The sequence below is a fragment of the Capra hircus genome, chromosome 3 (genome assembly GCF_001704415.2).
Source record: "Capra hircus breed San Clemente chromosome 3, ASM170441v1, whole genome shotgun sequence".
Taxonomy (NCBI): domain Eukaryota; kingdom Metazoa; phylum Chordata; class Mammalia; order Artiodactyla; family Bovidae; genus Capra; species Capra hircus.
This window is the reverse complement of record NC_030810.1, coordinates 10,608,247-10,634,022: the sequence shown is the minus strand read 5'-3', so window position 1 is coordinate 10,634,022 and position 25,776 is coordinate 10,608,247. Positions and strand designations below refer to the sequence as shown.

The 25,776-nt window shown below is 42.9% G+C and overlaps 1 protein-coding gene and 1 pseudogene across 4 annotated transcripts in view; one reads left to right on the top strand and one right to left on the bottom strand.

The window, feature by feature from the left end:
* Positions 40-25,776, top strand: part of KIAA0319L (KIAA0319 like) — a 117,685-nt gene continuing 91,948 nt past the window's right edge. For 2 of the 4 annotated variants that reach the window (XR_001917317.1, XR_001917316.1), the window contains exons 1-2: positions 285-483; positions 3,380-3,546. Coding sequence is in view for 2 of the 4 variants with exons in the window: in XM_005678716.3 (XP_005678773.2) it covers positions 3,408-3,546 (139 nt within the window). In the remaining 2 variants the exon portion in view is untranslated. Of the gene's footprint in view, positions 145-264; positions 484-3,379; positions 3,547-25,776 lie in introns of those variants that run through there. The other 2 variants (XM_005678716.3, XM_018041412.1) reach the window with 2 other exon arrangements.
* Positions 6,842-7,415, bottom strand: LOC102176012 (annotated as a pseudogene).

The following is a 25,776-nucleotide window of genomic DNA, read 5'->3' as shown; positions in this document are numbered from 1 at the left end:
CCGTAGGGGGTGCTGCCGCTGCCGCCATCTTGCTTGTGGGTATTGCCCGAGTCTGGGGCCTGGGGCTCGCGCCCGGCGGGCGAAGGTGCACACAGCCTCTGGAGAGCAGGAGGCGACAGCCTGGGGACCCAGGTTCCTTCGCTCGTGCGTAGTTCTACCCTCCAGCACTGCCCCTCCTCCCACGCGGGCTCGCGGCTAGAATTGAGCTTCCGGGGGGGTGGGGGCCAGGAGGGCTTGTTTAGCATGGAGAGTGTGTTTCCGGGTTGAGACCGGGAGGTGGGAGGGGGCGGCGTTTCCGGCCATCGTCGCGGTCCAGGGCAGCTGAGGCGAGAGCGAGCTGTCCGGGTGGGGAGCCCGCGTTCGCTTCTTCCTTTTCCTCCTCCTCCGGGTGAGGGGAGCGGAGGTTGGGGCCCCGACCCCATGGACCGGGAGGAGGCGGAGGCCGCCGAGAGCCGGGGTCCCGCTGTGTGGCCCTGAGCCCCGGTAGGTGGCCGGGGGCGGCTGGCTGCCGGGCAGAGGACCGCGAGCCCATGGGAGGGGCGAGCGGGACGGGCTATTTCTGGGGGTGCGCTGGCCGGGTGTTGGGACCCGGAGGTGGCGCTCCTGGCCCGGCTAGGACAGCCAGCTGCTTCTGGCTTTGCAGGTGCCGAGCTGGAGTCCCAGGCTGAGCCCTTTTTTGGGGGGGCCCGGGCCTGGTCCTGCTATTCCCTCCATCCCCTGACAGACAGACAGACCGACCGGCCCCGAGACGCTACAGGTCTCCTTCCTTCCTCGCCCCTAGTTACTGTCTCTGGTGTGTGTTCTCCCCACCAAGACAGCACGTTGATGCTGAATAAGGGGGGCGGGGCTGAGCACTACTTGTACATTACGTTGCGAAACCTGCCTTATTCAGGACACGGATAATTATGCCCCCCCCACCCCCCGAGGGGTCCTATGGTGGTTGCAGTGAGCACAAAGGTGAAATGAAGGAAGTCGAGAGAAAAGCTTTGCTTCCGTTCACCTCACAGTGCTTGTGCCCAATTGACGACAGATGCAGTGGCGCCCCACTCCAGTACTCTCGCCTGGAAAATCCCAGGAGGAGCCTGGAAGGCTGCAGTCCATGGGGTCGCTGAGGGTCGGACACGACTGAGCGACTTCACTTTCACTTTTCACTTTCATGCATTGGAGAAGGAAATGGCAACCCACTCCAGTGTTCTTGCCTGGGGAATCCCAGGGACGGGGGAGCCTTTTGGGCTTCCGTCTATGGGGTCGCACAGAGTCGGACACGACTGAAGTGACTTAGCAGCAGCAGTTAGTGAAGAGTATTAACTGACTCTCCTTGTGCTTTCTGATCTGATTAACAGACTGGAAGCTAAGGAACAAGTTGGAAGGACGACCTCCCAGAACAGTCTGTTCATTTTTCCAGCTATTTGGGAAACAATGTCTGCAAATATAAGCAAAGCTATTCATGGCAGTCTGTTCTGTAACTTTCCTAAATATCTGAGACTTTTTTTTTTTAAAGAGCTTTATTCTTGATTACTCATACTAGCTGAATAGGCTGTTTCAGACGTGCTCTGTCGTTGTTCAAACATCTTATCGCTGGGTACATAAATGGAGTTCCACGTATGTAGCTGACAGACTGAACTATGATACATCCCCCATCAACCTGAAGTATTAAGTAAACATTACCCCCTGCTCTGTCTGAACAGCTGCTGCAACAGAGAGTGCTTTTATTTCGGGTGTACTTGTAACGCCCTAAATGCCAGAACTCTTGCTTGCCTTTCTAGATTTTCATTTGTCAAGTATTGTGGGGGTGTGTGTTCTCTCCCTGGGCTGTTTCCCTTTGATTCTGTAACAAGCCATTTGGATCTTGGTGTTGTGTTGTTGTTCCTGCCTCTGGTCAGCAAGGCTTTGACTGGACCCTAGCAGTGATTTGTGCCCTTAAGCAATTGTAGGTTTCAGAGGAAAGACTGATTGGGAGTTCACAAGAAAATAACCGCCTCTGTCTCCTGCACGATTTGTGAGACCTTGCCCTTCTCTAATCAGCTTGCCAATCCAGTGGTGTTTATTACTTCCATTTTCAAAACCTATTCATTTCTTTTATGCTTCTATCGCCCACCTGCCACGCTATTGATGACAGGTGTTGAGTCACCTTGAATTTAAAATCCTTTTGTGGTAGGCAGTAACGTGTTGGGTGAGATTCATACACACACACTCACGTGCACATTCAGTCTTTCCATCTTGGAAGGCTAGGTTGCTGGATATACTTTCTGACTTAGGCTACACTTCATAATCCCTTGAGCATGTGTCTGGCCTGCACACCTTTCTGTCCCCTTCCCCCTAACATACAATGACAAACCACTGGAAATAGGAATGGATGGAAGTGAATGAGAAAGAGGATGTCCTTCAGGTGCTTAAGGCTCAGTGAACACTTTTTCTTGGGTGGGCTGTACCTTAGTTTTGCAGTTCTGTGTGTGTGTTTGTCTATTTCCTGATATGGATATCCAGCCTAGACAGTGCTGGGCTAGGATTGGGGGTTGTCAGTCTTTGCCATTTTCTAGATGTGGATGACAGGTGCATATTTAGCACAGAAGATTTTTGAATTGCTTCTTTAGAACTCAGTCAACCCTCATAATGCTGCCGACATTTATATAATAATTGATACAATATAGAAAAGTTGTGTAAGAAGAAACTGATGGAAAGTCATTTTTTTTTTTTTCCTTCTGAAAGGGACCTGTCATTCAACCCGTAGATTCTGGATGTCTAGTATAAAATAGGGGTTGTGTAAATACTTGTTGAGTGGATATATGAATTTAAGTCAGGAATTGCTAATGATTCTGCGGATCCTGGAGGTGACATCAAAGCGTAAACTGGATAGATTTTAAAGATAAGAGTGCTGGGGACAATAGCAAAGTGGAGAATGCACGCCTTAGCTAATGACAGTCACACGGAAGCTTTCTAAACACATAGCTAGAAAAACCTCCGGATCAGTTCACCTGTGATGCTCTGAACTCTCCTCTTCACAGATAAGAAAACAGTATTTGGATGAAGTCACAAAGCTGTTAGCAGAGCTAGAACTGAAACTCAGATCTTTTTTTTCAGTCGGGTGCACTTTCCACTCTTCCACATAGATGATTAACTGTCAGATTAGAAAATAATGGAATATAAAGTGTTGCAGCTTTACAGTGGATTCATTTCATATCCCTTGCTGTGTTTCTATCCTGATAATTACAGGCTATGTCAGAGCTCAGGTTTGAGGTTTATAGACAGGTATGAACAGTGAAAGACAACCTTGAGATTTCTCTTCTCCCTAATCTGTCACACTGTCTAGCACTCTGCATTTCGAGGAATCAATTATTAATTACTTGGCATATAATTTCTTCTTTTTCTGTCTTTCTAGTGGACTGGTTCTGCCTGTCTGGGAGGCCATGGAGAAGCTGGGAATCAAGCCAAGCCGTACTTCTTGGATTTTATCAAGATTTTGTTGGCAGACGTTTGTGAAGCAGTTCAAAAGCTTGTACCTGTTTTATATTTGTTTCTGCTTCAGTGCTCTGTGGTTGTCAACAGGTACCATTTTCTTTAATATTTAAGATTTTTTTAAAAGGGTACTTTGTGTGAGTCTGTCAGTTCATTTTAAAGACTAGTAAGAGCCAGAAGAGCTAACTGATAGAAATGGTCACCCTTTTGGTGAACACTTAGTTTGTTGGGTTTATTTGTTTGTCTGTTTTGTTTTAGACCAAAATTTAAATTGGGTTCTTTCTCTTTTTTTTATTTTTTGAAAAAAAAAAAAAAAAAAAAAAATTTTTTTTTTTTTGTCTTGTTGCCACGTGGCATTCAGGATTCTTAGTTCCCCGACTGAAGATGGAACCTGCGCCACCTGCAGTGGAAGCGCAGAGTCTTAACCACTGCACCGCCAGGGAAGTCCCTGGGTTCTTTCTCATAAAAGAGGATCGGCATGGTCATTTTGAGATTTCATGAAGATGTAATGAAAAGATAAAGGTTTCAAAGTTAGACCTGGGTCTGAGAGCTGGGTGTTTCTTTCCACTTAATAACTACAAAACCTTGAGCAAGTTACCTATTGTCTGTAAGGAAGGATAAGACCTACGTCACAACTTGATTTAAAAGATAAAGTAATTAAAGCGTGTAGTACAGTGCTATGAACGTAAGTGATACTTTGCTTTCTTTCCTTTTCTGACAGAATCTACCCTCTATGCTTAGAAGGAGAATATACTTTTTTCCATAGAAAGGGGTTACACTGATAGATTTTTAAAGTGTGGTTTCCTTCTAGAGATTATTTCACCAGTCTTATACCTCTTGCCAGGAAAAAGTGCCAAAAAGGCTAAATTTCAAAAAGTAGCCCTTTTTTTCCTGTCTTCTTTCCTTTGGTTCTTTGTTGACATTGTTCCTTTTAGAGTATGGAAGTGAGAATGACTTCTGCGCACGCTGCTGTTCTGGGCAATGACCAAAAGACTTCTGTTGTAGAAACCACTGTCTGGGGCAACTAATCAGTCTTTTGATCCTATAATTACCAAGATTTCTATTGCTTTCCAAAAGGAGTTGGTGGCCATGATCTTGAGACTCAAATAATTACTGTATTTAGCAATTTCAGTGACATCAACTTTGGGGTTTTTGTTGTCTTGCAATGATGGTTGATGATTGCATAATTATAGCAGTGGAAATTGCATTTGACAGAAAGCTGACCTAAATATTTTTTACCCAGATGATGCTTTGCTGGGACAGCTAGCTGTTTCAGGTCAACATTTTGTAAGATTATTTGAATTAAATAAGTAACTGATTTACCATCATCAGAGTAGGAAAATCACATTTTTTGAAGTGTACCTACTGTATACCAGACCCCAGGTTATAGACATTATGTATTTAATCTTTACAGTAACCCTAAAACAGATTTATTTTTGAAATTAGGAAATTGAGGCCCAGGGAAGCAAAATGACTTGACTAAGGTTACACGGCAAGAGCACAGCAGAGCCAGGAATCTAAATGCAGGCTTTTCCGCTCTAGAGCTTATACTCTTTTTCTTCTGCTTTGCTGCCTTCCAACCACAGGTGATCTTTTAGAGGACCAAAGGCAGCTTTTTTTGCCCTGAACCAGAATGAACAGCTTGTTATTTGAGGGATTCTGAGTATAGGGGCGGAAGAAGCTTTTCTGAGTGTTTTTTGTATTTTCCAAGCTAGTTAGTTAAACAGAGCGCTGTGGGTCTCATTGGGCTAGTCTTTAGTATCCCTGGTGAGTCTGGTGCTTAAAAACAGCACCCTAAGGAACACATTGAGTATAAAGCTAAAGAGGTGGTACTTGGTAGGAGTGGCTCTGATGGGAATTAGATTGTACCAGTTCCATTTTAGAAAAGTTTGGAGCTCTTACCATGGAAGAACCAAGACCCATGTGTGTGCAAACTGAATGAAAGTGCAGGCAATACCTGACAGACAGGTTTGTTGTGTGTTTTAATTTATCAGAGCTCTTTTAGATCAATTTTTTTAAAAAGCACAATGTCCTAATAGCAAAAGTGAATAATAGACATAAACAGTATCACAAATAAGGAATTAAAATGATTTTATAACATTAAAAAATCTTCATTCTCATTACTGACCAAAGAGCTGCAAAGTAAAATGAGAAATCCTTTTTAACCTATCATATTGATGAAGATCAAAGTAGAAATATCTGGTGCTGCCAAGGGGTGATGTGGTTGCTCTCCTGTTGTGCTTTTGAATAGAGAACTTTTGGGCATAAATCAGGATCCTTAAAAAGTTCATGTTCTTTGACTTAGTAATCCCCCTTTTAGGAATTTACCTCAAGGACATATTTAGATGGTTGTGAACGAGAGCATCCATCCATACTCATTTATTCTGTGTTGGAAAACATTACTGCTACCTGCCCCACAATGGGAGTTTGGTGAAATTATGGCCTGTCCACATGGTGAAATATTATCTCACTTAAAAATTCACATTTTAAAAGAATGAGTACATGGAAAATGTTCCCAGTGTTAAGCATGAAAAAACATGATATACAATTGCATATTCATGTTCAAAATTGCTATTAGTTTTGTGAAAAGAAAAATATTTTTGTATAACAGAAAGTCTGAAATGATATATATATATGTATATTTGAGTAGTGGAATTATTATCTCTCTCTCTCTCTTTTTTTTTTTTTTTTTTGACAGTGTAAACCCTAGCTTTATTGGTCCAGTTTTTCACAGTGAAGCCGCAGAACCAAAGGGCCAGCTAATGGTGAGGGAGAGTAGTGTCTTGAGCCTTGCAGAGTCAGGGTTTGCAGGATACCCTCAGCCCAACACATGTTCGCTGCCCTGGCACCTGGGAGAAAAGAGGGAGGTGGCTCTCTGCAGGAGAGGTGGGGGTGTGGATACAGGGTCATGTAGTACAGGGCCCAGGGTCTGTTCTTCACAGTGGGCGATAGAAGGATCACATAAAGTTTTTTATTGCAGACCTATGAAAAATGAGAGAATTATATATTTTATTCTCACTTGTTTGGGTTTCTTTTTCCTTCTTTCTCTTTTCACAAAACAGCAGCAGGAAAGGAAATGCAGGAGGCAAATGAGCCAGGCACCAGTATTCCGATCAGAAGGGAAGAGGGAGACAGGACTAAACCGTTATTGCAGGCTGGCCCCAGGGCTCTGTCCCAGCATCCTTAGCACAGGGCCAAAAGCCCTGGAGGGAGCAGACAGAGCCAGGGTTGGGGGCAGGGGGGAGACGACTCTCTCAGCTGGGCAGCAGCCCTGTCCCTCAGGTGGCCACCCTGGCCTCTGTGTTTGGAGGCTTGGTCTCCAAAGCTTGGGACCAGACAGAGGGAGGAGGCGGGAAGGGTCAGCAAAGAAAGGCTGTGAGTTTTATCAGGGTTCCCCTGGGACCATGGGGCCCAGGTGGGCAGGGGCAGTCAGGATGCTTCCTGCTTGTCCGCTGGTCAGCTTCTTCAGGAGGGTCTCCAGCTCGTTCTCATCATTTGATGTCCACGAACTTGTCCACCACATCCCCATTCTTCCTGGCCAGCATGGTGGGCACAGCTGACACTGCCCATCGTGTTAGCCTACCCTACAGCGAGGTCTGTGTGGTCATCAGTATCCACCTAGGCCATCCCCTCCTTCCTCTGCTGCTTGGTCACCACTTTCTCTAACCTTGGCCCCTGGATCTTACAGGGACCACACCACGGTGCATGGCAGTCCACAACCACTGGTGTCTCCGTGTTGACAACTTGGTCTTGAAGGTCAGGTCCATCCTGGATGTTAGAGTTTGTACAGACACTGGTGGTGTCTGTCGACCAGGCGTAGCTGGGTATTACTGTCAGGTTACTAGGACTGTGCTGTTGGGGTCTACAGTGCCCTGGAGGCGAGGGCTGCCCACCCACCCTCAGAGGGCTTCCCGGAGATGACAGGTCAGGAACCTCCGTAGGAGAAGCTGCTGAGCCATCTCCCTACAGTGAGAGTGAAGGGATGCACAGCATAGCCCTCCCCACTGGTTATTACTCTTTATATTGATTCTTTTCTGTGTTTTCCAGGGTACATGTTAACTCTTCTTATAAGGTGGGGGTAGACCCTATTTGAAAAAGCAACAATGAAACAATAGTAGCAAAGTCCTGTTGTTGGTAGCCTGAATCAGTATTTATCTACTTAAGAATTTGTTTGGTTTTTACCTGAGCTATTAAGTTTTCTCTGATAAAATACATTCCTGATGGTTTGTTGTTGTCTTTAGTTCATGGATTATAGAAATTATTCTTGAAAAACTAACCAAAAGAAAGCAGCTCTGCAGTTACTCATCCCTGTTCCTGTTTATCACTTAGCAGTTCCTTCGTCTCTGGGAGAACCCCAGGTGTGCATTGACTTACGTATAATGGGCTTCTTTTTTGTTTCCGTTTTGGGTTCAGTGCCGGAACCCACTGCTAGGAAGCAGTGATAACAGTTTGATAAAAGATGCTCTGTGTTTTCCTCACGAGCCATTTGAATCACTATTTTTCTAATGTTATTGTTAAATGGCTTAAAATAGCATTTTGGACGCGGGGATTATCAATATCTGGAGACAAATGTGAAGTGACCCCAAGAATTTGCACAGTCCTGCGATAGTTTGTCAGCTTCTTGAGAGCTGAGATTTTGCCTGTGTTGCTTATGCCAGCTATTCCTAGCAGGTACCAAGGGCTTGGCGTATCGTACATGCACCGTAAGAATATTTGTTGACTGAATAATAAATTAGCAATAAGGGAATTGTCCCTTGAAAATTAAACATTAAAATCATTAAACATTAAACATGAAATCAAAGTCTGTCATTGGAGAGTGAAAGCTTAGAATGAACACAGTCAGAGCAGAGATATGTGCAGGCACTTTAAGGAGACGTAATGCCTTTGAGAACATCATGATCTGATTAAGATATTGACAAATAGTGTGAATGAGTGATAGTTGCTTAGTTGTGTCTGACTCTTTGCGACCCCATGGACTATAGCCTGCCAGGCTCTTTTGTGTGGAATTGTCCAAGCAAGAATACTGGAGTTGGTTGCCATTTCCTTCTCCAGGGGATCTTTCCCACCCAGGGATCGAACACGGGTCTCCTGAGTTGCAGGCAGATTCTTAACCATCTGAGCCACCATTCTTTACCATCTGAGCTAAGCCTACTATTAAGAGACATTTCTAAATATAAAGATGGGTCAACTTAAAAAGTATCAGCAGATGCATACTTGACTTTACCTTATAATCTATAGATAATACATTAGAGTATGTAATGAATCCATACACCTTTTCCAAAGGAATACCTGAGACAGAAGTAGCGGTACAGTTATAAATGACAGTCATCAATCAGATGAAATAATTTAACTGAAGCTTATCTCTCTCAAAGAGATGGGAACTGGCCCAGTGGTCAGAATGGAAATACAATGTGCTTTTAACTGTGTGTGAAAAATAATGTTGTTTCATGTTGCTGTTTTTGCCAAAGAAATCCTCTACTTCACATTACTGCCCGAATGCTTTATTAAAACTCCGCTTCTGGGCTTTGTTTTGGAATCTGTTACGTTTGTTGCCACCTCCTGATTGCTGTCCTCTGAAGCTTCTACTTTCCTGTTGTCCCCTGACACCTCGGCTGCCCTCGCGCTGTTCCCTGAAGCCTCTATTGCCTTCTCATTGTCTTCAGGAAGTTGCAGTCTCCTTCCCGTGGTGCTTCTAGCTCTGGTTGCTCCGTGGCCTCTGAAAACTGCCAGGGGCATGAATCTTGCCACTCCTCCTGTGCCTCTGTTGCCGGTGCAGTAGGCACATCAAAGCAAACACCCTGCTTTCCTTTGAGAAAGACCGTCCCCTTCACTTTGAAATCAATATCCTCAGCCAGTTGCTCTTTAAGCTCTTTCCAAGCATACCTAATGGTTGGCATTTCAATTCACAAACGTGTTAACCTTTTAACATATATAATAACAATTCAAAAATATGTTAACATTTAAAGGGCGAGAACCAGCCTTGGAAAGCTAAACCAAGATGAGTCATTGAGGCTAATACCTGAAGCTAACAGTTGGCTGTGAAAATGTTTACTGTTGTTCCCTTGCTTCTGGGAAATGGACTACAGAGTTAGTTAGTAAGTATTTAGAGTACAGAGAAAAAAGATTCAATTCAGAACCAGTTTTTTAGAACTTAGTAGGATTATGGTCCTGGACGAAGCACGAGGTCAATAAAGATGAGTATGGTGCAGTTCCTGCCCCGGAGGAACTGCTCATGTAACGAGGGGGATAGATGTATAAATGCTATGATGTGGCAAGTGAAACGATGGAGGGGTGCAGGGCCCAGAGTGCTGTTGCAAGCAGAGACGCGTTCAGCTTGGAGAGGAGCGGCAGAGCTGAAGCCTGCTCTCCAGGGAAGCTGATGCCTGACGGAATGTTGAAGGTGGAATTTGAAGGCGATTCCCAGGCAATGGGGTTGAAAGAGCAAAAGCACAAAAGTGTGAAACAGCTTGGTAAACAAAGGAGACTCTCTGTGCAGATTCGTGTTGCTGAAATAAAAAGAGCAAAGCTGGGATGGTGACCTCTGAAGAGGTAGATGGTGGCCAGGTGATGAAGGATCTTATATACCATAGAAAGAGGCTTTGACTTTAATTGTTTAAGGCAGGTGGTCTACAAATTTTCTTGATTATGCACTCATATCCATAAAAAAGTTGAGGATGTGCTCCAATTTTTGTTTATACATTGTAAACAAGCACCATTGTGCTAAAGTCTTATGTTTACAAGAGATTCCAAAAGCAAAACCTTAATAAGATCAACTAAAAACAAATATTAATAGTTTTAATATTTTCTTTTCATAATTCCATAATTTGTCTTGTGTACCTCTGGTAAGCCAAAACTCTAGTTTGGAGAACATTGCCTTAGAAAATTGGGAGCTATTAAAACTTTGAGCAGAAGAGTAATACTGCTACATTCCTGGAACATTTTTGCTAAAATATAGAAGAATGGTAATGGTGCAGATGGGAGAAAGATGGCAAGGGGAGGAAGATGAGGGCTAGAGGTAAGGATATCTGTTAGGAAGCTAATAAAATAGTCCAGGAGAAAACTGTCTGTCTTCAAGGAACCTCTCTCACTGGAAAGAGCAGTTTTACTCAGTACAGATTAGTAGATATCGGGCTAAATAGATAGGTAAAATTTAGGAGTTCTGTAGTGAGAGATTAGAGGTATTTTTCAGTTGAGGTATAAAACATTATTTAATTCCAGAACCTTTTACCTCCTAAAAGAAACCTCACACCTATTAGCAGCCATTCCCTATTTCCCCTCCTCTAGCTTCTGGAGGCCACTAGTCTACTCTCCGACTCTAGGAGTTTGCCTTTTCTGGACATTTCATATAATTGGATTCATACAGTAAGTGGCCTTTTATGTCTAGCTTCTTTCACTTAGGGCCATGTTTTCAAGATTCATGTTGTAACCTGTTTTGGTACCACTTTCCTTTTCACAGCTGAATAATATTTCAGGTATAGATTTTGTTTTATATAGTAGAGTTGCTGAATCATATGCTAACTGTTTAACTTTTTTTTGTTTACTACCGCAGCTGCATCGTTTTACATTTCCACCAGCAGTGTATGAGGGTTCCAGAATGTTTCTCCATGTCCTCACCAACGCTTGTTATTCTGTTTTTTTGTTTGTTGTAGTGGAGGTTGTTGAAGATGAGAAAAATCAGGGAAGGCTTTGTGGAGGAAATGGAACTTGGCTTGGGCCTAATACGTATCCAGTTTGCCAACAGACAAACTGACACAGTAACAAACAAGGGCTAGTCAAACAACCAGATGGGTGCAGATCATTTATTTGTTTTATTTTTTTAATTACTGCTTATTCATTGCACAAATATTTATTGAGCCGAGCATTGTTCTTTGTGAGGGATCTCTGGCCAGGTTCCTGGCTTCGTCTTTCCCAGCCAGGGAAGCTTTCTGAACAAGCACGCCGCATTTGTTGTCTCTGTTTTCCCACCTCTGTCCTCTTCTGAACCAGTGCGGTCTGGCTTCTGCCTAAAGCCTGGCTTTTACCGAGGTAACCATGACCTCCCTAGCTTGACAGCTTTACTTTTTACCTAACACCCCTGCTGCATTTGGCATCTTTGGCTGCTTTCTTGATGCCCTCTCCTCAGTTGCCTTAAGTTGCAACCATGCCTTTCTTTGTTCTCCTTTTAGCCGATGGATCACTCTTTCTAATTACTCTTCCCTCAGTCTCTTCTCAGCTTGTCCCTTAAATGTTTTGTTCTTCAGGGTTCTGTTTCTGCTCTTTCTTGTGTGCCCACCATGGACAATCTCATTTTTTCCCTTAGTTGTAACCTCTTTGCTCACTGCTCCCAAATCTATATGTGTTTATTCACTTCTCTGCTGGACCGCAGGCCATGTAGCCACCTGTATGTCACATATCTCCAACTTAATGTATCAAGACTGAACTCCTCGTCTTCCACCCCTCTTCCTCCTTTATCCCTGTAGCAGTACAAAGACTGTGTATGCCATGAGGCTCCTCTGTGAGATTTTCCTGGCAAGAACCCTGGGGTCGATTGCCGTTTCCTCCTGCAGGGTGTCTTCCCCGCCCAGGGATCAAATCCGTGTCTCCTGCATCTCCTGCCTTGCAGGTGGGTTCTTTACCACTGAGCCACCCGGGAAGCCCCCAGTGCAGAGACCACCTCAGCTCGTTCTCCGAGGTGTATGCGTCCCTGAGTCATTCTGTGCTCCCTTTCCTCCTCCACTTCCAATTCGCTGTTTGCAGAGTGCCATCTCGCGTTTCCACGTAGAGTGCTCTGTTCCTCTGCCTGTGCCGTTCCCATTCTGCCTGATGCGTTCTGAGTCAGGTAAACATAAAATCCTCTCTGGTGCTTTCCCTGAAGCCTCTGATTTGAGCTTTCTCTGTAGTGTTCTCGTGCTCTCTATACATTGCTCTGTTTTTATGCCATACTGCACTGTGTGGTTTTAGGCTTTGAGAGGAGACGTTCAGAGTAGGTCTTGCCCTTGAATGTGGTCCTTACTCCTAAAGGCCTTTCTAGTGCCGACTGGTATGTGTTGCTAGTGTGATTTCTTCACTTTGGCAGAGCCGGAGTTCTACAGCGCTCCTCATTCCTACCCCAGCACTGCATGACCGCTAGTGTTTCTGTTTGCTTCTCATCGCCGCAGCACCTGCTATATGCAGGCCTTTGTGGGCCTTTGTGTCCCAGCCCTCAGCCTTTGGGATTTCCCTGTTTTCGCAGCTCCCTGTCTAGTGTCCCGCCACTCAGATCCCGGCCACACTCAGAGCTCGGCCGCTGGGCCTTGATGATACTCTGTACGGTTTGGGTCCCAGTTTTCTGTGCTGTGGTTGAGAAACTATTCCTTAAAAGAGAACTGGGCAACTTTGGGGCTCACTTGAAGTTTCCCTTCTCCCAGGGATTGCAACCTTACACTCTTATCTCCTGGTGGAAAGCAATTATCTTAAGTACTCTGTCCAGTTTTATAGTTATTTATATAGATGATGAGTCTTGTACCAGCATGCTCCATCATAGCCAGGAGCAGAAGTCTACTACACGTACTTATGTGTCTACTTCATGAAGCTGTCTTACTTATAATTACTTACTTGATATATAACATGTAGTAGGTAGCAATAAAGGTTTGTTGGGTTAGCCTAAAGATAATGTTTGAGATAGGACCACTTTGGAATATATATGTTAAGGAGGATCAATCTTTCCTATGCTGTTTTTTCAGTCTTGGTCCATTAAGTGGACACTTCACTTCCCAGGAAGATTATTTTTGTTCTTTTCCCCCGACCTTTTCTGATTCTCTCCAGGAATGGAAAAGTGACTTTTCTGATTAGTGATACTGGTAAAGAATTCTGTTGTAGGGAATGGGTAATCTTCAGAATTTTCATGTGTTCTCTCCCTGCCATGCTCTAACTGGTCTGCCCATCGCAGGGCAGCCTATATTTGTCCAGTTGATAAGTTTTAATTCAGTGTAGGAAAGTATTAGGAAACACATTTGTGATTGTATATCTAAGTTATGTTCTCCAGGCACCTTATCCCTTATAAAGATATTTTGTTCTCCATGTACCTCTAACCGCCATGTTTTATTTTTTCAGTTAGTCCTAAACTCTGGGTGGGAGAGATTAATTATGACCCTCAACCCCCACAGAGGCTGCAGATGGGATTCAGGCAGCTTCTGGCTTAGCGAGAGGCCTTCCCCCGCCAGTTGCCATCCCCATTTTGCTCTCATACCTGCTTGCATTTGCCCTCGGCAGACAGAAGGCGCCCGAGCTCACTTCCTCCTCTGCCCCCACGTGTTCGTTGTGCTGTGCTTTGAGAGCTGTAGCCCCTGGTGTGCCAGTCAGACCAAGTGGTGTTTTTTTCCTTTAAGAGAATAATATATTTCTCTTTTTTATATTTGAGAAAAGCATTTTCAGGAGACTTTTTAGGTGGCACTATATTGCTGCCCTTCTTGTATCTACTGGGCACTTAATTTAAGGTGAATGACTAATGGACTATATACCTCATAGCAGTGAGCCTTCAGCAGCAACTTTTTCCTGCCAAACTGTCCTATATTCTTAACTACATTGCAGTACAGGAAGATAGTAAATTATTAATCCTAAATCTGTCTCCTCAGATTGTGATAATGACTTGAGTACACAGTAGCTGGGGGAAGGTAGGGTTTTCTGGCTGTTAACATAAACCGTACAAGCTCTTTGATTCTAAAATTCAGCTAGCATTGAACAAGGCTGGGGCATCTTTTTACATCACAATTTAATTGACCTAAGTAAGACCAGTCAGAAATATCTTGTTAGCCTCTCTCCCCTTGAAATGAAGTAATTGTCTCTTGCTTAAGTACTCCCCAGTAAAAGATAATCATCTTTTTTGTCTTTTTAACCTTTTATTTTGTATTGGGGTATAGCCAGTTAACAATGCTGTGATAGTTGCAGGTGAACAAAAGATAATCATCCTAAGTCCTTCTCTCTCACTCGGAAAACTGTAAACCTGGTGGGTTCTATTTGCGCTTTGTGCAGACCCAAACTTACTTCCTAACTTGTGTGACAAAGAGGGTTAAGAAAGTGGTATAATTAGGCAGTAAATCCACTTCAGTTTAAAAACTGTTTTAAATTGACTCGCCTAGAAATTCCTCAGGGAGGAAATAATAAAATAGTGGAGGAATTTATAAAAACAGAATAACAAATACAGGACCAAAATATGGTCTTTTGGCTTATTTTGGAGGTTGTATAAAAGTCTTACTAATTGGAACAGCTTGCAGTTCAAAGCACTGTGGAATGAGCAGGAACGTGATCAAAACTGTGTGTGTGGTTACTCTTTGGACATCTATACTTCGGTGAGTAGTATTGACTAAAAAAGATGCACAATGTGAGAATTGTGAGTTGTTTTATTTGGGGCAAAATGAAGACTGCCGCCTGGAAGGCAGCATGTCAGATAGGTCTGAGAGATTGCTCCAAAGAGGCATTGAGGGGAGAATCAATAATATATAAGATTTTGGTGAAGGGGGAGTTCAATGCAATCATGCACTTAACTTTACAAAAGGTTTTCCGCTGGTCAGGAGGAGCTTATGTCACCATGAAGGGTGCTTTTCTAGATATGAAGAGATGGAAGGATTGGGATCATAAATCAGTTCCTGAAAATATGTAATTATCTAAAGACCTGTTCCTCCAGTTTCCCTGGAGCAGAGTGCTTCCCTCTCCACCTGAATTCCTCTCAGGGGTTGCTGGAAGTCAGCAGCTGCAGCAGCAACAGGACTCCTTCTCCACAGAGGCAGATGGCAAATGCCTCTGTTCAGCCTCTGGCACATGCTCTTGGCAAGTGCCAGCTGTAGCTGACAGTAGTGAAGCGTTTGGGTTAAAACGCACAGCTCTTGGTTTGAGGGCCTGCCCTTTGAACTTTCTTTCTCATCCTCCATCCAGGAACTGCCTTGAGAAAAGTCAGCCCATGTTGTTAAGATCTTTTAGCCACTTTTGATTCCAGATTGTGCTGGATATGTTTTAGAGAGAAGTTGTAAGAATTGGTCTTGACCACCTACCTAGTTCATCCGCTGAGTAAGAATCAGGAGGCAGAGTGGTCAAGACCCTGGAGCATGGACTTGGGAGTCAGACAAGCCTGAATCTGAGTCCTGCTTCTCTTATATACTGGGTGGTATTACTGAAACTCACCTTTCATCAGGTTCTTCATCTACAAAACAAGAATGACAGTACCTCTGATACGGTTGTTAAGAAGATTAACTGAAATGTTCGTGCAAAGTGCTTAGCTTTCTCCCGGGTACATAAATAACAATTTAGCAAATGTTAGCAGTAGTCATTATGATATAACGACATAATAAACCCTGACTAGTTGGATTCTTGTCTCATCCCGAGATGACCCAGTAGGCGGTGGATTTGAGGTTTCTGTTGGCTTCTTAAACCTCTAGTGGGACATCAGTCCCCACATTTTTTGAAGTATACTGTAGGCAGCTGGCCTTTCTGCATCGTCAGGAAAAGTAGGCCTCCATTCAGGTCTGAGGTTGGCTGAAGCCCATGACAAGGTGAACTCTGTTTGTATTTCCTATAACATAACCCTAAGGAGCAAGACTGGCTGCTTGTTTGGTCCTTCAGTCAGGGATCCTTTTCCTCTGGAAGAGGGCTCTGCTGTGCTGGTCCTCAGCCCTGGTTCACTTCCCCCAACACTGATGATCTGCCCATGTTTGGCAAACTCTTGTGCTAGGCCAGGTTGGTTCTTGTAGTCAGGGCAGTGTTTTGCCTGGGGCTACTCCAATAGCATTTTTGGATTTTATGTCAGAAGTAGCTTGCAGAGTTAGTTCCTTCCTTCAAAACGTATTTATTGGGTGCCTGCCATCCTAGACATTAGGAATGCACTGGTGAGGAAGGCAGACATGGTCTCTGCCCTCTTGGAGTTTGCAGGGTAGTGATTCCTTGGCGATTACTAGGGAAAAGGAATTCTCTTCGACAGGGGTGATGTTACTGCTATCAAGGTTTCCTTCAAAGAGGCTGAGGTCTCCCTAGGGTCTCAAGGTAATTCAATGACAAGAGAGACCCAGTTTTACTTGCAGAATCCCAAGAGACTAGAGAATGTGATGTCTCAGGCTGGTCTTAGTAGAGGAACCTTCTGCTGAGAATTATGTAGGTGAAGCCCCTGTCTATTAATACAGTATATCCAGCTTTCCTTTCAACCCAGCCCACTCTCTCCGCCATTAATAACCCACATCCCTGAATAAGCAGTGAGGGTAGTTATCTGGAGATTAGGAAAAAGTGTGACAGCTGCAGCCCTTGCTCCAATTTGGAAGTATATGTATGTCTTCTGGTGATTTCATGGGTATTAGATATACCCAACCAGTCAGCTCTTGAAAATCCTTTTTGCATCAGGTTTGTTACTAGGCTTTAAGGTGAACAGTCCCTGTGCAAGGGAAACACCACATCTTATTTATTCCTAAACTTGTCTGGTCAATCACAAAAGAAAACTGTAAAATACCCAGGGATGATAAGGAATTATGAATGTCCCTGAATGATGAATTAACAGGCCTTGTTCTAGCAGAAGCAGAAGCAGAGAGGAATGCTAGCCAAGGCCTATCCAACTCCACCAGCTGCAGACTCTGCCCCTAAAGATGGATGCCCTGTGTGGCTCATCCCATTTCCTTTTTTAACACTATCCTGGCAAATGACAGGAGTTTAGGAATGCTTTCTTTCTTCCAACTGGCTTAATGTTATACTTTGATTCTGATCCAGCAGCAATTTGAAATAAATGCTTATGGATTCTCTCACTTTTAGGTAATAAGGGGAATTACCAGTCCTGGAAGATGAGGAGCTTATACTGATTGGGTTTTACTTCTGTACTCTAATTTCAGATTTAGGCTTAAAACTTTGAAGGGACAGCCATTCTGCCTATTAACAAAGAACTCTGTTTCTTCTTTTTTTTTTCTGATACAATTCAGTGCTTATTGTCCTTAACTGAGGGCAACCTGAGTCAGCTGGAAGCTTATGGAAGTTGGCCTGGTAGAATGAGTGAGTGTTAATCAGAATAAATGAAGCAACCTTGTAGAGAGATGGTAAAGAGCCAGGTTCCACTTCAGAAAGTTGCATCCTGCTGGGTCAGTCTGGCTTTTGGCCTGAAGCAAAATAGCCCCCTGTGCTGAAGCACCGCCAAGCTGCTCTTCTAGCTGTGCATTCCCCTTCATCAGTCTCTCTAGCTGCTTGGTTTTTGTTTGATTTCTTTACCTGTTTCTTTTTTGATTATAAAAGTCATGCATGCTTAATGTAGAAAGTTTAGGAAATTATTATCCCAGATAGAAATAGCTACTACCTGTGAACCCCATCGTGAACCTGCAGATGTGGTTTCAGGGACATCGCAGAGGAAGTTCTGTCTGTGAGGGCCTTGTTCGCCTTGCCCAGTCCCCACTTACTGGAGGCCCCTGTGGCCCCAGCCACCCCTGGACCTGACGGAGGGAGATTTTCTGCCCTTGTGGAGACCCTGCCCCAGCCTGACAGAAGCTTCCGGCTCTTCCTTTCCTCCTCAGTTTTCAGAATTGCTCTCAGCTGTGCTCTCCAGAGTATGCTCATAAGCTGCACCCTGACGTTTCTCATGATGCACTTTTCATATAATGGGGTGAGTTTTCCTATGACCTCTTCTGTGAAAGGTTAAAGGGAGGGCTTGGTCTCTAAGCGCACATAGGTAGACCTAGAGCAGGCTGATTTGCCCAGGGTAGTCATGGCAGAAGGAAAAGGTTTCTGGCCTTTTCATGGGGAGTTTCACTGACAAGCACACCCTCCTTTCCTTCCCCAAGCTGTCTGATTGAGCTGTTTCGCCCCCACTCCTTCATATTTCACGTGGGGGTTGCTACCTTGGCAGCATGGCTGCCTCTGTCATCAGGGAGGAAGAGCAGAAGAGTGAAGGCCTCCACAGTGTGTTTTCAAGGGCTTTCTGTGTGTCTGTGGGGAGTGTGTGTATGTGAGAGAGAGCAGGAGGCCAAGGGCATTTGGATATCTTAATTGCCCTGCCTAGAATTAGTGTCACTTCAAAGCCACAGAGAAATATTGCCATTTTACAGATGAGCATAAGGAAAGGTGAGTTTCTCTGTGGCTAGAGTCTGTACTAGATAATTGGGTAGGGAGGAATGTTGACCATTTTACCCCAATTTTTATTTCTGTCTGTTGAATGTGAGAATTACAATCAACTTGAAAATGGAAGTATAGGAGAAAAATACCTATACACACACACACACACACACACACGTTTTTATATATATATATTTATGTGTGTATGTATGAAGGTATCATAAAAATGAAGTTATTGAGAGCCACACATCTGCAGTAAATAAAAACCAAACAATACCAAACAATATCTGAATGTCAGTACTACATAATGTTAATGACTCTAACTAGATTACACTGTTCTAATATACTTTTCTAATATTTGTGATATCTGGTGCTTTATATATATTGTTATACACTTACTGCATTTTTAATACTTCTCTAGGATGCTTAATTCAAATAATTAATGATAATATCTAGATGGTAAGTATATACTATAGATACATATAATTCATGTCAACAAGCGCTGTCCCTGGCTAAATAAAACCCACTTCCCTGCCATCGGAGTGTTCACACTATGGAGGCAAAGGAGGATGTAGAGACGTAAAAAAGCATGATAAATTCCAGGATGTGTTGTGGGAGCACAAAGAGCAGAGCAGGGAAGAGCTGAACCCTGCTCTGTAGCGGGCTGGTGAGAGAAGTGATATTCTAATCCCTTTGACCTTCTCTTAGATTCATTTGATGTGGCTTTTAACCTACAGAGCTCTTTCACTTCTCTGTTGCAGAGGGAAGGGTAGAGGGAAGGGTAAAGGGAAGAATATGTACAGCTCTGTAAAGTCTAGAGAATAAGAGCCTTAGGAAGATTATTTTTATTTCTGTACAGATACAGATAAGCTTTGGCTTAATTTAAATAAACTGGCTCTTAAAAATTCTAAGAATACTAACTACTCATACAGTTTTGCTTTCATTTACACACCGATGAGAAAGCATCTGTAGCTTTGCATTTTATTTGCTATAAGCAAAAAGTGGTTTGAGATATTTAAGAATCTGAAACTTGGTAGTATTGAGTCCTCACATGTCCCATTTCAGCCCACTGCAGTTTTTTTTTTTTTTATAAGACTTACATAATACTCCAAAAAGAGAGATTTTTTTAATAGATAAATTGACATAAAATTTTCCTCTATTGGCCGTATCTGCTGAAGTAACACTTCATGGTTTGCTGTATTATTTCCTTATTTCTTCTCACGCTTACTGCTGTTTTATTTAATTTACATATCTCTGCTGCAACCCTCTAAATGACCTCTTTAGAGACAACAAAACCAGCCAGCAAAAAAAGAGAAAAAGGGAAAAAAAAGAAAAGAAATGCAAAAAAAAAAAAAATCCCAAACCCACCAAAACCAAAAAAAACCTTCCCCTGAAACAAAACAGTGCTCTGATTCAAGGTTCATTGTGTGGGTTTCCAGAGAAGATTGGTATGATTGTGAATGCAAATAATTTATCAGCCCTGCAGTCAGAGACAGCAATCAGCTGCAGGTTCTTAACGATAACATCTACAAGTGGGCTGTATAGAGAATTGCTTGATTCTTGGCATCATATCCTGCAGCTTTTCTCTTTGGGAAGAAAAAGTGTTTCTTCTTAAGACCACTTTTATTCACAGGCCGAAGTTTGTCTATTATCATTTGATACCTGTGCTTTTTGAGTATGAAGACAGTGTTACACAGAGAGATGTGGGCTCCTTCCCGCTGTGGCTTGGAGGCGTGCTCTCCTTGCTGACAGCATTCTCCAGAGTCTTTTAGTCATAAGGTGGTGGGAGAAAAAGCAAAGCAGGAGATTCTGAGTGTATGATACGCAGCAGTGTAACCCCCAGTTACAGTTTTTCTTAAATACATGGTTTAATCATTTGCCTTCAGTCTGCCTTTAAATATTATAAAGCTCCTGATGACTGGCTCTTTTCTAAGCAGGTGACTTTATGGTAGGAGAGCTATTTTCATCTATCCCAGGATTTCGATTCTTACTCTCACTTATAACTTGGTTGTGAAAATGGCTTTCAACTAAATCTTAACAGATACATCTTTTGAAACTTTATAGCAACCTTATCCAATTAATGCAAACTTTGATGTATTAAAAAGTATGAGGTAGAAACTAAAAGTGATAGAATTATGGTAGACTGGTTTCCATTCATCTAGGTGACCAGAACTTAAATGTGTCCTTTTCTTTTTCTTTTCATCATTGCTCAGGTGAAGGGAAATTGAGTGGATCTAAATGTCATAGGTGATGGATGACTATCTGCCTAGTTGAACTGGGAAGCTATTCTCCACCGATGCTTTGTTCTGAAAGTTCCATGGTGAAAGCCTATCTTGCCTTTAAGTGAAGTGGAGTGGTCTGAAATAGATAACTCAGGGAACTGGAAATCAGTTGGTCCTTTCATGAGGAAAGATTGCTTTGTGATTTGAAAAGATTTTTCAGTTCACTGTTTAGGCAGGAAAGGCTGTATTCCTAGCTGGTTATGTTAGATTCCATTATCTCTTTTTTAATCCATTTGGCTTTTCTTTAGTTGTTCATTTTGCACGTCTCTCGTCATACCTGCCATTCATTGCTCTCCCCAATTTAATTCAAAAAGCTCTTTCTTATTTCTTAGTGAACTGAGAACGTTGGTTTTCTCTCCTATCCCTCCCTTCTTATAGCTAAGGAAATGAAATAACACTAAGAATCTGACTAAAACATAAGTAATTCCATATTAGAACTGACATCTTTTGACAGATATTGTTAGTTAAGAAAATAACATGATTTTAAAAGTTTATCCAATATTTAAATAAATTTAAAGATAATTCTTTGCCTACTATGTGCCAAGCATTTTGCTCTGTCAACAAATACCAAGAACGTGCTACAAATACAGAGAATGTTCTGCAAGAGAACACGCTGGTCATAGCAAACACCCTCTTCCAACAACACAAGAGAAGACTCTACACATGGACATCACCAGATGGTCAGTACTGAAATCAGATTATATTCTTTGTAACCAAAGATGGAGAGGCTCTATACAGTCAGCAGAACAAGACCAGGAGCTGACTGTGGCTCAGATCATGAACTCCTTACTGCAAAATTCAGACTTAAATTGAAGAACGTTGGGAAAACCCCTAGGCCATTCAGGTATGATCTAAATCAAATCCCTTATGATTATACAGTGGAAGTGTCAAATAGATTCAAGGGATTAGATCTGATAGAATGCCTGAAGAACTGTGGACAGAGGTTTATAACATTGTACAGGAGGTGGTGATCAAAACCATCCCCAAGAAAAAGAAATGCAAAAAGGCAAAATGGTTGTCTGAGTAGGCCTTACAAATAGCTGAGAAAAAAGAAGTTAAAGGCAAAGGAGAAAAGGAAAGATACATGCATCTGAATGCAGAGTTCCAGAGAATAGCAAGGAGAGATAAGAAAGCCTTTTTAAGTGAGCAATACAAAGAAATGTAGGAAAACAATAGAATGGAAAGGCTAGAGATCTCTTCAAGAAAATTAGAGATACAAAGGGAACATTTAATGCAAAGATGGGCACAATAAAGGACAGAAACGGTATGGACCTAATAGAAGCCGAAGACATTAAGAAGAGGTGGTAAGAATACACAGAACTATACAAAAAAGATATTAATGACCCAGATAACCATGATGGTGTGATCACTCACCTAGAGCCAGGCATCGTGGAGTATGAAGTCAAGTGGGCCTTAGGAAGCATCACGAACAAGCTAGTGGAGGTGATGGAATTCCAGCTGAGCTGTTTCAAATCCTAAAAGATGCTGTTAAAGGGCTGCATTCAACATGCCAGCAAATTTGAAAAACTCAGCATTGGCCACAGGACTAGAAAAGGTGAGTTTTCATTGCAATCCCAAAGAAAGGCAATGCCAAAGAATGCTCAAACTACTGCACAATTGCACTCATCTCACACGCTAGTAAAGTAATGCTCAAAATCCTTCAAACTAGGCTTCAACAGTATGTGAATGGAGAGCTTCCAGATGTACAAGCTGGATTTAGAAAAGGCAGAATAACCAGAGGTCAAAATGCCAACATCCTTTGGATCATAGATAAAGCTAGAGAATTACAGAGAAACATCTACTTCTGCTTCATTGATTACAGTAAAGTCTTTGACTGTGTGGATCACAACACACTGGAAAATTCTTCAAGAGATGGGAATTACCAGACCACCTTACTGGCCTCCTGAGAAACCTGTATGCAGGTCAAGAAGCAACAATAGAACCAGACATGGAGCAAGAGCTTGGTTCAAAATTGGGAAAGGAGTACGTGTATTGTCACCCTGCTTGTTTAACTTAAGTGCAGGGTATCTCGTGAAATGCCAGACTGGATGAAGCACAAGCTGGAATCAGGATTGGAGGAGGAATATCAATAACTTCAGATTTGCAGATGACATCACCCTTATGGCAGAAAGCAAAGAGGAATTAAAGAGCCTCTTGATGAAGGTGGAAGAGGAGAGTGAAAAAGCTGGCTTAAGACTCAACATTCAAGAAACTAAGATCATGGCATCCAGTCCCATCACTTCATGGCAAATAGATGGGGAAACAATGGAAACAGTGACAGATTTTATGTTCCTGGGCCCCAAAATCACTGGGGACAGTGACTGCAGCCATGAAATTAAAAGACGCTTGTTCCTTGGAAGAAGAGCTACGACAAACCTAGACAGCATATTAAAAAGCAGACATTACTTTGCCTCCAAAAGTCCATATAATCAAAGCTATGGTTTTCCCAATAGTCGTGTACAATGTAAGAGCTGGAAAATAAAAAAGGTTGAGTGCCAAAGAATTGATGCCTTTGAACTGTGGTTCTGGGGAAGTTTCTTGAGAGTCCCTTGGACTGCAAGGAGGTCATACCAGTCAATCCTAAAGGAAATCAGCCCCAAATATTCATTGGAAGGACTGATGCTGAAGCTGAAACTCCAATACTTTGGCCACCTGATGGGAAGAGCCGACTCATTGGTGAAGACCCTGGTGCTAGAAGAGATTGAGGGCAGGAGGAGACGGGGACGACCGAGGATGAGATGGTGGGATGGCATCACCGACTCGATGGACATGGGTTCGAGTGGACCCCAGGAAGTGGTGAAGGACGGGGAGCCTGGTGTGCTGCTGTCCATGGGGTCGCAGTCGGGCATGACTGAGAGACTGGATAAGAAATACAGAGGTAAAGGTGAAAATCCCAGCTCTTCAAGAGGGCAGAATGTTGAGGCAGACAAACGAATGTGATCCAGTGAGAGAAATGCAGTGGTAGAGATCTTTGCAGGCTGTGCAGAAGAGAGGAATCCTCGGTGAAGATTTCTAGGAAGGCTTTCTGGAAGAAGTGGTGCCTGAGCTGAAATGAAGTGTAATAACAACAAAAGTAGTGGCAACTGATCATTACTGAGCTTTGATTACATGCCAGGCATTGTGTTAAGTATTTTGCATAGCTTACCTACTTTTATGTCTATATTATAGCCGTGTTACCATTTCTGTTTTTACACATGAAACCAGGAAACTTGACCCAAGTTGACACAGCTGGTAAGTTGACTGGTTTGGTATTAAAACTCAAGCAGTCTTATTTCAGAGACCAAAACCTTAAGAAGAATTGTGGGGTGAGGGTAAGAATATGGGTTAGATGGAACAAGGGTATTGATCTTGATAATAGGATTTTCTTCTGGTCATACAATTTTTAACATAATTTTCTGAGGTTTCTGTGTGAACATTCAGTCTCGCCTTGGAGACTGGATGTATTGTATTAAACCAAGATTGAATGAGGCAGATTTTCACAATTCTTTTAGCCTGGAAAGTATAATAATAGGTAGGTTAAAAGAACATTTCTCCCTTCTTTTGCCCCGTAAATTTTCCCTCTTCTAAGGAGATGTTATGGTACTGTTTTTCTCTTCAGCAGTTTGCCACAATCTGGTACCTTTGAGCCTTCTTTATTGACAACCTTATAAAAGAGAATTTACTCTTCTAAGTATTCTTAACTAGGGAAGTGCTGAAAGGCTCTGGTTTTGTAATTGAGTCCTTGGAAGCTTGTTTTTCCTTCTAGCAGACTGTCTAGAGTTAATGTGAACAGTGGCTGGAAGGTACCTGGTGGGTAGCTAACTCCACGGAGAGTTTGCTTTTGATTAAAATGGTCTTTGGGGAAAATGGAAACGTTCCAGTTAAGGGAAAGGAGTCAGAATAGAGACACAAAGCCTATTGATTCTTCTTTAGCAGTAGTTTAGTTCCAGCAAATCACCTAAACCATGACATTAACAAACTGTGCTCTTAACAGAGCTAGGCACACAGCAAAGGCAATGAATAGTAATTATTTTTCTTTTCTAAGGACTGCTTTGTGAAGCTACTGCTACCTTTCAATCTAACTGGTATGAATCGAGGAAAAAAGTATCGGCCCTTTTGAAAAGGAAGAGCGAGGGCAATGGTTATTACCCTGGCTTTTTCCAAACTTCACAATACCTGATTGCGCCCTTCAAAGGATTCAGTTACCTCCTCTGCCGTGCTTTCTGAATAAGTTAACCCCCCGCAGGAGAGAACTGGTGTGCAGAGTGACACGGAACCATTTTTGTGTTTGTTTATTAGTGGGTGCGCAGGTGACAGACATGCTGGCAGTCAAGAGGAAAGTGGGGGCTGCCCCCTGCGGTGGTTTGTTTTGAACAGTTCCTGTGAGTTGTTTTGGGGATTGATAATATGCCTGCTTGTCTCGTTTTCACATGGCAGCCATATTGGCTGAGGCCCACTGCTTCTGGTGATAGCTTCAGGAAGGCAGATGGTGTGAAGCCATAGCTCAGTCACTGCCTGAAGCCCCAGATTTAAAGCTTTTACCTTGCTGCTCGGTAATAGTTCATTGTAGGTATAGTTATCAAAGGAAAGCATCGAATGGATTCTTGACCATATTATAAAATTGTGCGATTTCAAGAAAAGAATTTTAGTCTCAAAGGATGTTAAAAGTAAGTGCAAATTTTATCTATAAAATATGCTAATTATGTACAGTTTTCCACAGAAACTTGATTCCCCCTTAATTCCCCCCCACCCCTTAATTCTGTCTTTTTGCAGCCCCTTGGACAACTATATAGTCCATGGAATTCTCCAGGCTAGAGTACTGGAGTGGGTAGCCTTTCCCTTCTCCAGAGGATCTTCCCAACCCGAGAATCAAACCCATGTCTCCCGCATTGCAGGCAGATTCTTTACCAGCTGAGCCACAAAGGAAGCCCCCTTAGTTCCCAGGAGAATTTATCAGCTGCTCTTTTTTTTCCCTCAAATAAAACCAGTGGGGCATTCTCTTTACTCCATTCCTACCATCTCAGCCCTTCCA